The 9,912-nt window shown below is 34.8% G+C and overlaps 2 protein-coding genes across 16 annotated transcripts in view; one reads left to right on the top strand and one right to left on the bottom strand.

Annotated features, from left to right (window-relative positions):
* Positions 1–8,277, bottom strand: part of LOC104243696 (transcription factor bHLH68-like) — a 35,860-nt gene extending 27,583 nt beyond the window's left edge. For 5 of the 15 annotated variants that reach the window (XM_070171348.1, XM_070171351.1, XM_070171347.1 and 2 more), the window contains exons 1-6: positions 7,811–8,277; positions 6,784–7,105; positions 5,177–5,254; positions 4,803–4,873; positions 4,660–4,707; positions 3,596–3,658 (exon numbers count right to left, since the gene is read on the bottom strand). In XM_070171348.1, coding sequence (XP_070027449.1) covers positions 3,652–3,658; positions 4,660–4,707; positions 4,803–4,873; positions 5,177–5,254; positions 6,784–7,105; positions 7,811–7,998 — 714 coding nt within the window. In that variant the 5' untranslated portion in view covers positions 7,999–8,277 and the 3' untranslated portion in view covers positions 3,596–3,651. The other 10 variants (XM_070171358.1, XM_070171356.1, XM_070171352.1 and 7 more) reach the window with 9 other exon arrangements.
* Positions 632–2,537, top strand: LOC138888555 (uncharacterized). The gene is made up of 3 exons (XM_070170439.1): positions 632–1,119; positions 1,168–1,615; positions 1,755–2,537. Exons 1-3 carry the CDS (start codon positions 632–634, stop codon positions 2,535–2,537), a joined length of 1,719 nt encoding a protein of 572 aa, XP_070026540.1.
* Positions 8,278–9,912: the final 1,635 nt, after the last annotated feature.

The following is a 9,912-nucleotide window of genomic DNA, read 5'->3' on the forward strand; positions in this document are numbered from 1 at the left end:
ATTCTAAGTGGCGACTCCTATAAAAATAAATAAATAATCTCATTTTGAATAATGTCACTTTAATTGGGAAAAACTCCCTTATATCATCCTTCGGGTGTGTAAAATGGAGGTGTGACACAAGGCCCTCTCATGAAGAGTTCACAAGTTTTTGGTGAGGCTAAAGAAGGACTCTACTTAGTACAGCCTAATGTGACAGAGTCTAGGAACCTATCTTCAAAGACTGCAATATCTTTGTTTAAGAAGTCTTTTTCTAATTGAGTTTCAACTTCTTTTTCTTTTCCTATCTTAGAAAAAACAGAATCCGATGTAATGTTATGGCATGTAAGATTGGGGCATTTGCCCTTCATTGCAATGAAACACATCAATTCTATATTATTTCCTTCTACTCCTGTTTGTGATTGTGATATATGTCCTCAAGCAAGACAGTCTAGATTACCATTTCCAATTAGTCACATCAAAACTAAACAAGCATTTGATTTAATTCACATTGACACATAGGGACCTTATAGGACACCTACTCATAATGGATACAAATATTTTTTAACCATTGTGGATGATTTCAAGAGCAACTTGGACTTATTTGTTAAGCACAAAGAGCAATGCATTTTATGTCTTAAAATGTTTCTTAAGCATGGTGGAAAGACAATTCAATGCTAAAGTAAAGATCATCAGATCAGATAATGCTTTAGAATTAGGAAAAGCAACTGTTGCATCTATATTTCTGCAATCTCAAGGAATTCTACATCAAACTTCATGTGTGGGTACTCCTCAACAAAATGGTATTGTCAAGAGAAAGCACAGACATTTGTTGGAAGTGGCCAGGGCTCTATTGTTTCAATCCAAGATGCCTATATCTTATTGGGGAGAATGCATATTGATAGCTACTTTTCTAATCAACAGATTCCCCTCTAAGGTCCTTAAAGGTAGAACTCCCTATGAAGTATTATTTAACCAAACACCCTCCTATTCCTTCTTAAGAAGTTTTGGTTGTTTATGCTATGCCTCTACTTTGTCACATCATAGAGGTAAATTTGAACCTAGGGCAAAGGCATGTGTTTTCATGGGATATCCTATTGGACAAAAAGGCTACAAACTATTGGATTTGAATACCAAGAAACTGTTTGTTTAAAGGGATGTTCATTTTCTCGAACATATTTTTCCATTCAGCTATACAAATTCTCCTACACTAGACCCTCTTTCTCCATCAGTTCAAATTCCTTTAGTTTTTCCTCCTCCTTCAAGTCATTTCACCCCTGACACTTCTTCTCCACTATCAGTTATACCACCATCTACACCCACACCTCACACCTATCCTAATTGTCTTCTTACACACCCAGATTCACGTGTTGTTTCACCTGCTTCTCTACCTGCTTCCCTTAATTCCCCTACCCTTTCTCTTGTTTTTTCCTCTCCCTCTATTCCCCTCAAGAGATCCAACAGAGATAATATAGGCACCCTGCCTAGTTATCTCAAGGACTATGTTTGCAATAACATCTATTTCACTGATCTTACCACTTCTTGTTTTTCTACTCCTTGTTCACCACCTCCATTCTCCTTTTCTGCCCTCTCCACCTCTAATCAGCATCTGATGCTTCCTTCTATCGTCACCTTTTTGGCAAGCTCAATTATTTGACTCATACGCAGCCTGATCTTTCATTTGCTGTTTTGACTCTCAGCCAATACATGCAATACCCTTGCATTGGTCATTTCATAGCAGCTTTACACGTCCTTTGTTATCTTCGCTCTAATCTTAGCCAGGGTTTGTTCCTCAATGCTCGGCCCTCTTTGATTTATTGACCTTCTGTGATGCTGATCGGGCTTCTTGCCGTGATAGTCGTTGCTCCGTCAGTGGGTTTTTCATCAGCTTAGGTGGTTCATCGGTGTTTTGGAAATCTAAGAAGCAAGTTTTTGTGTCTCTATCTTCCGCTGAAGCAGAGTATCATTCAATGCGGCGCCTAGTGGCTGAGCTTACTTGGTTAACTCATCTTCTCACAGATCTATCTACTCCTCCTCTGATTCTGGTTCCAATTTTCTCTAACAGCCAAGCGGCGATACATATTGCCCGGAATCCCGTTTTTCATGAGAGAACCAAACACGTTGAACTCGATTGCCACTTTGTGCGGCAACAGTTCTTTTCCGGCCTCATCTCCCTCTCTTTTGTACCCTCCAAACTTCAACTTGCTGATTTGTTCACAAAACCTTTGTCAGGGCATTCTCACAGATTGATCCTTGGCAAGTCGGGGGTATCTTCTATCCCCTCCAACTTGAGGGGGGATGTTGGAATACATCAATCTCACTCTTTGTTTTCTCAGAAAGATCTGATTTCTCAACAAGAAATTCACACAGAAGAAGAGGAGAAAAGAATCGATGAAAAAGAAGAAGGAAAGAAAGGACTTTTGGACAAAACAAGGCCAAGTACTTTGCCTGATAAGCCATGTGACAAGCCACGTGGCACCATCTCAGCCAACAAATCAATTGATAAAGCTTTTAATCTGGACCGTCCACTTCTCACATGCACACAAAGTCTCACATGCTGAAGGAATATTAATTTGTTACATTGTTAGAATTTAGCTAATGAAAATAGGACAAGTGTACATAATTCATAGGGTAGTTTTATTTTCAGATTCTTTTCTAGGTAGCTAATATCTGTATAAATACAGAGTCCTCTTATACAGTGATTTATTGAGAATACACAGAAAATTTCACAATCATCTTTCTCAATTTTTATACTACTCCTCAAATCCTTGACTCTATGGTGAGAATCCTACAAAATTTATTTCAAAATCATATAACTATGAAAAATTTGAAGGAGATTTAATAGTTGCCAGGAAAAAAAAAATGAAGCTATTTGATAATTGTTGTTATTACTGCTGATAACTAGCTAAATTATTAGTACTTCTATATGAATAAAGGGACTCATTTAAAAATTTTATCATTCGTTTCTTAAGCAGAATAAGCTAGCATTTGGACATAGATTTGACTAAAACTTGAAAAAAGAATTTTTAAAGTTGCGTTAAAAAATAGTTTTTGAAAATTGAAATTGTGTATTGACATATATTTTATTTGGAAAAAATTGAAATTTTGTAAGGGGAAGAAAACTTGTTACCCAAATATTGTCCTAAATCAGTTTTTGGGTACTTAAAATTTTATTTTATTTTTTTAAAAAAACTGATCAAATTCTATGAACAAATAATATTTTCAAATTTATTTTGAAAAAAGTAGCCAATTTTTTTTAAAGAGATCATGTCGTTCAAGAACTTCAATATTTGTTTGAATTCATAAAGTTGGCAACTTTTGCACCTTAGGACAATTTCTTTGTGTAAAGGAAATTTTGATACTAATGCAAAGCATCTCAAAGCTTGCTTTTTGGCGAGGGATCCAATAAAGCAGCCATGATCAAATTCGTTGTATAATAAACAACTATTTTTCTTGAATCACGGTAGAAAATTGTTTTTCATATTAATTAATCAAATAATAATCCAATATATGATTAGTCACATGCAGGTGTATGATGGATGTGAAAGAGAAGATGGAATATAATCTTGGTCGTTCATTGGAAAGTGTGAAGAAAAGAACAACTCAGATATATACTCACAGATTGTTGGTGAGTGTGACCCATGCTTCCTGCTACATTGCCCATGTATGGAGAGCTCAATGCCTGCATATGTTGTGCACGAGATAAAAAGAAATTTTAACCAAAAACGCTGTTGGAAAAAAGAAACTATGCCTTTCTTTTCATTTTATAGAACGATATTTGATTAAATGTAAAACTAAGAATACAAAAAGACTTTTAGCTCAGGCTGAAAAGTATCCTAATAACTTGTGATCATATGCATCACGATTATTTTATGGCTACACAAGCGTGTATATATATATATATATATGGTTTAAAATTAAGAATTTTTTTAAATACAAAAATGTGTTTTCGTTTTGAGACAAACTGATAAGGAAATAATGTCATACTCTAAAATAAAATAGAGGAAGTAGTTCCATAAATAATTTTTTTTTCCTTCTCTTTTATAAAAATATGTAGAAAGGCACATTAAATTTATATTGGAAATAAACGGATATTTTGACTCTCGCATCAATAAAAAACATAACAAAATGCAATACTTCGTGTGAATTGTGGATTCATATGAATCATCAAGTCTTTAAATGCAAGTTGCTCGATCGAAGCCATGTATGCCTGGGCATCATGCATTGCATCGCAAAAAAGGAAAGCACCCCCACCCCCACCCCCACCCCATCTATATATATATATATATATAAAAGTAGGTTAAGAATTGGGAGAGAAGAGAGACCAGAATTTGACCCTCAACGAATGTGATGTAGCCAATAGGTTCTCATAAGACGGAGACCGTGTCAGACTGCAAAAGAGTAAACATATATGCCATGCCTTTGCATTAACCCAAACTCGATCATTCCCTTTAATTTCTTTTTTCCTCAGATCTTCTTTTGTGCTGATAATTTTAAAAGACAAGGCTTCATGGGTATATATATTAAAGCAAAAGTGAAAGATTAAAATTTATTTCTGTAATCTCCTTTTATGGGTTTCATCATAAACTGTCAGCACTAAATTAATCTACAGCAAAAGTAAAAGGAAAAAAAAAAAGGCAACCCGGTGCATTAAGCTCAAGGAACTATTGTAAGCAACCTTACCTTGCATTTCTGAAAAAGGCTGTTTCCACGGCTTGAACCCGTGACCTTCTGGTCACATGGCAACAACTTTACCAATTACGTCAAGGCTCCCCTTCATATGCAAAATTAAGAGATTGTACAAGAATAAGTTTAATTTAGTTTACCTTTCCAATGGAGAAACAAGTTGGTGGAGAGCTGTTATCCTATCCCCTAGCTTCTCTCTTCTTACCTGCAGCTTCAAATATAAACAAACTAAATTAATGAGGACTTCAACTTCGAATATCCCCTAGTTTGTGCATATAGTTTTCAGCTATGTTGCTCGGACTTTTCAAAAATATTGCAGTAACTGTGCGGAATCATCCAAAAATGTACTATTTTGAAGGATCGTACACACAACTAACGATATTTTTGAAGAATCCGAACAACATAAATTTTCAGTGAATTGCTCGATTAGATGCAAAACTTGTTTAACATAATATCTAATTACATCTGTTTAGAATTTAAGATTGGAGGAGTATGTAAGAGTGAATTATATTACCTTGAGAGATGGTTGAGCTGAGGAATGTTGAACTCTTGCCTTCTTATTAGTTATCCCTCCACTGCTTGTGCTGTTACTCTATCAAAGTAATGAAAAAAAACAAAAACAAATTAAAGAAGAAATAGATGAAGCTATACATACTTTGGGAGCTAAAAGAAAAAAAAAGTGACAACTAGCAAAGTGAGTAAATACGAGTTTTTGGCAAAAATCATCCTTAAACTATGGCTCAAACCAAGGGTACATCCTTGTCTTATCCTAGTAAACAAAAACCATCCTTATACTATTTAAAAAGTTGTAAGTATCATCCTTCCATTAAATTTTATCACAAAAACTAACAGCATCGTCAAAAGACCATGTCCATCACGTGCCTTTTCCCCTCAATTTTCCAATATTGTCCCTCCTGCCCAATCGACTTTTCCAAGAACGTGCTGACCGTCTTCTTTTTCCTTCTTAATTTTTGTTTCCTCCCTTTCTTCTTCTTCTTCAAGAAAAGTAGCAGGATGAACTAGGTGCTGCTTATGTCTTCTTTAAAGTTGCTACTATTTAATGAACAAAAATGGCCTACACTGAAATAACTTCTCCTTAAGTTATCTTCTTATAACAAGCAGATGATAACAAGAGATTGGCACGACCTTGAGGTGAAAGTGCATTATGATCATGTAAAATCTTATATTTGTGCCGAGCTTTGATGAGGGTGCCGATTCTCTTTGTGTCAGTTTTATTAGTCTACCTATAAATGAGAAAAATTAAAAAGTTCTAGCTCTAAATCAAGAACCTGAAAGTCAGAAACTAGATTAGTTCTCTTCCATTTGTCGGAGTGAGTGGTTTCACAATAGTTGAGCTAAACCGAAGTTGGAGTCACATTTTAAAAACAAACCTTGCATCATCACCTCAAATTAAAGATAGAATATCAAAATCTACCGTACGTGCATTGAAATACATGTTGCTGCTTAGAAAGTCAAAACTCTTCCACTATTTTTAAAGGCTTTGCACTTTCCTCTCCAAAAGGAAGGTAGCAAGAAATAGTATAGCATGAGATCGGAGAGTTCCAACTATCATACCACAGTTGGGTGTGAGGTTCATATGGAAAGAAACTTCTAGTTTTGAAGTCTTAGTCCTTTTTGGCAAAGGTGTAAGACGATCGGGTAGGAGGGACAATATTGGAAAATTGAGGGGGAAAGGCACGTGATGGACATGGTCTTTTGATGATGCTGTTAGTTTTTGTGATAAAATTTAACGGAAGGATGATTCTTGCAACTTTTTAAATAGTATAAGGATGGTTTTTGTTTACTAGGATAAGATAGGGATGTACCCTTGCTTTGAGCTATAATTTAAGGATGATTTTTGCCAAAAACTCGAGTAAATACCCATGAGTTAATCACATTTTATCATGATTAATTCGTTTGGCTAATGATAGAGTATTTCGGCATTTATCATAAAATCAACTTTTCCTTTTGGAATGCTACCTATGTACATTGACTTTATGCAAAGATAAAGATGAAAAAAATCCACATATAGTCAACGTATATTATTGTTTATATTATATAAAGTAAACAGTGAATTTAAGCGGCTATTTGTTTAAAAATCGATCCGCTTTCTTTTCTTACCTCGGATGAATGGTCTGGATGTTGATGCTTGGCTTCCACCTTACTGGTAATTTTATTACCAGAAAAATTCAAAATATCATGGCTTAAATTTGTGATAACACAAGAGTTAGCTGGTGATGAAGCTGCTGGCAAATCTTGGTAATTACCGTACAATACTTGGCCCACTACTTGCGGGTTTACATCAACAACAGGAACCCTAAAACAAGAAGATGATGGATTGATGGAATTCAAACTTTGGACTTCTTCCCACTTCTCCCGCAGCTTCTTATACTGATGATAATGACTCATACCTGACTTTTCTTGTTCACCAGATAATCCAGTCCTGCAATTTAAATTAATAGGGACAAAATAAGAAGAAAAAAAATTAAAGTTTCACCAAGTCAAAACACCATGACTCATGACTTGGATAAACACACATAATCCACATAAAATGAAATATAACAGAAATAGTTAGGGAGATTGCGATGATGATTTTTCAATCTTTACTACTAGGTAAATTAGGGTCGTTGTACATGAAGATAATTTATTTGGTCGTGTGGTCGGACTCTATTATGGAATTTTTACAATATTGTTCATAGGGTCCTCTTATCTCGTCCTTCTCTAAGCTCTGGTCATAGAAGGAAACGAAAAGAAATTAAGTATCATTAACAACTGGTTTTCATGATGTCTATATCGATCTATAAGACGCGAAACTCAAAACTCATACCATGGAAGTTTTTTGGAAATCCAAAAGTAATTGGCAAAGAAAGATTCTTTAAATCGCACTACAAAACTTTGAGCCTGTGAAGTTTAATAACAAATAACATGGTAAATACAAAGACTACAAATGTTTAAGGTAACAAATTTAAACCCTCTACACAAATTAGACGGACTGGCTGTCTCTCTACCGTCATAAGATAGGGTAAGGTCTGCGTACACCTCACCCTCCCCAGACCTCACTGGTGAAAGTTCACTGTGTTTGTTGTTGTACACAACTTAAACTGGCTATAACGACCAATAAAAACGAAAAGAGATAAAGAGTATTTACAGAAGTAGCTGACTCCATGAGCGAGGGAAATCTTGGCTTGGAATATTAATATCAGCCAAAAAATTAGAAGATCCATAAAAATGCTGAGACGACGACGAAGAAGAAGAAAACAGCTGAGATTCATGATTGGGATGCATGCTTCCGTTCATCATCATACTCCACCAGTTATTTGTAGGGTTTCCAGCCATCAGTTACCTACTAAAGATTATTCTAGAGAAATAAGACCATCTTAATATATATTCAAGGGGAAAAAATCCTATCTTTCCTTTAAGCTAGCTTTGTCTGTCTTCTTTCCTTGTGTGAGCACCAAAACGAAACTTTGTTGAAGCTTTCAGGGCTGTATTTGCTTTTCTCACAAGAGGTAGAAGAAACCAATATGTCCCTTTCAAATATTTACTTAGTAGTATTTCTTACTTGTGGGGTTGACTAGCTTTGAGGGTTTTATTTTTAGTTTTCCTCTCTATATAGCTAGCTCTTCCATCGATCGTTCAATTATATGTGTACTTATTCTTCTTTATTTTGAAAAATTTCTTGCTTTTGGGGAGTGTTTTCAGGCCATTAAAAAACAAATGCTCGTGGGGTTTTAATTCCTTGATTTGGGGTGTGGTAACTTTGGGATTGTTTTTTTCTCTAACTAGCTATACATATATCGAGCTGCCTTCATATAGCTAGGTCATATCATATTATTATCATCTAAAGGAGAGCATGCTCTTTTCCGGAGTAATAACCGATCAACTTTTAACTTCTATACACTAGCTAGTTGTATAAAAAAAAATATATTACATTATCAGATTATTTACATGGAGTTTTATAAGAAATGAAATTGGTGCTGTTACATGTAACATAAAGCCATGGTAACCTTTTATATCTGATTAACTGGACTAATAGTGCAAAAGTTTCATCATCACATGATTGTTAGAGTCAAAATAATTAGGTGTCAAGCCAATAAAGTAAATATTGAACGATGATAAATCAAACACCAAAAGAGAAATATATCAAAAGAAACACAAATATTTAACGTGGTTCGGTCAATCGACCTATATCCACATGCAAAGATGAGCAATCCCCTATTTAAAAGAGAGTACAAAATATTGAGAGAACAATCTCACAAAGAGGAACACACAAATGACAGCATAACATGTGTCTCACAAATTCTCCCCCTAAATAAGACTCTCAAACCGCTTAAAGTCTACATTGTGGATGCTACTAAATGAGAAGAAAGTATCCTCAATTTATAGATGTCAAAACCTTTTTCCTCCAAGAAAAAAGACTAGCCAAATATGGGAGATTTATAATTTTCTTTTAAGAAAGGGAAAATTAAATTTGATAAATATGTTGTCTTTTCCTTAAAAAAAATCAAATATGGTAAGAAAATCTGGACAAACACCTAACAATTGTAACTTCCACTAATCAATATCTACTGACTACTTTAATTTTTGTTCAGATATAGTCTAGTAATAATGTCTATCTTACCTGTTATGAGAGGTTACTTTCTGACGTCGAAGTAACTAACACGTTGAGACAAATTTTTTTGCTCGAGCAAACGGCTAGTGGTAATTTGGTATGACATTTCATGTTACTCGGGTAAGACAGTTAACTTTTACAGTCTTACATAGTCATTTTGACGTTTAATTGTGGGTAAAAGTGAATGGATTAATTTCATGTAGGTAGTAGAAGTAATCGAGAGTAACATGTATATATACTGGACGTTTTGTACTTTTCTCAATTGCTGCCCATGTTAAAATAGAGTCGCCCCCTATTTGCTCATTCCCAATTACTGCCACAAGAAAATCGCCCCTTATCTCTAAAGGGGCTTATGCACTCCTCCGTTTACAGATATTAGTTAAAAAATCAAGGGAAAAAAATCTTTAATCAAATAAAAAGTGAAAGAAGACAATAGCATGGTGTCCTAGTCAATTTTAACCTCGAATAAAAAGTATATCTCATTAAACTCATTTGTTGTGTCGCCTAATGGAAAGAAGAAAGGATATGATAAACTTTTAAATACTCTTTCAACTTTAACTTCAAATACTCCTTTTTTCAACTTTAACTAAATTGTCCACATGGGTACCTAGTGAGCCATCTACTAGACTAACTTCTGT

This window comes from Nicotiana sylvestris, chromosome 3 (assembly GCF_000393655.2).
Source record: "Nicotiana sylvestris chromosome 3, ASM39365v2, whole genome shotgun sequence".
Classification (NCBI taxonomy): domain Eukaryota; kingdom Viridiplantae; phylum Streptophyta; class Magnoliopsida; order Solanales; family Solanaceae; genus Nicotiana; species Nicotiana sylvestris.

Coding starts and splice junctions, on each gene's coding strand:
- LOC138888555 (XM_070170439.1), top strand. CDS start 632: ATGGTGGAAAGACAATTCAATGCTAAAGTAAAGATCATCAGATCAGAT. Junction 1,120..1,167: donor GATTTGAATACCAAGAAACT/GTTTGTTTAAAG, acceptor TTTTCCATTCAG/CTATACAAATTCTCCTACAC. Junction 1,616..1,754: donor CTTCTATCGTCACCTTTTTG/GCAAGCTCAATT, acceptor CTCTAATCTTAG/CCAGGGTTTGTTCCTCAATG.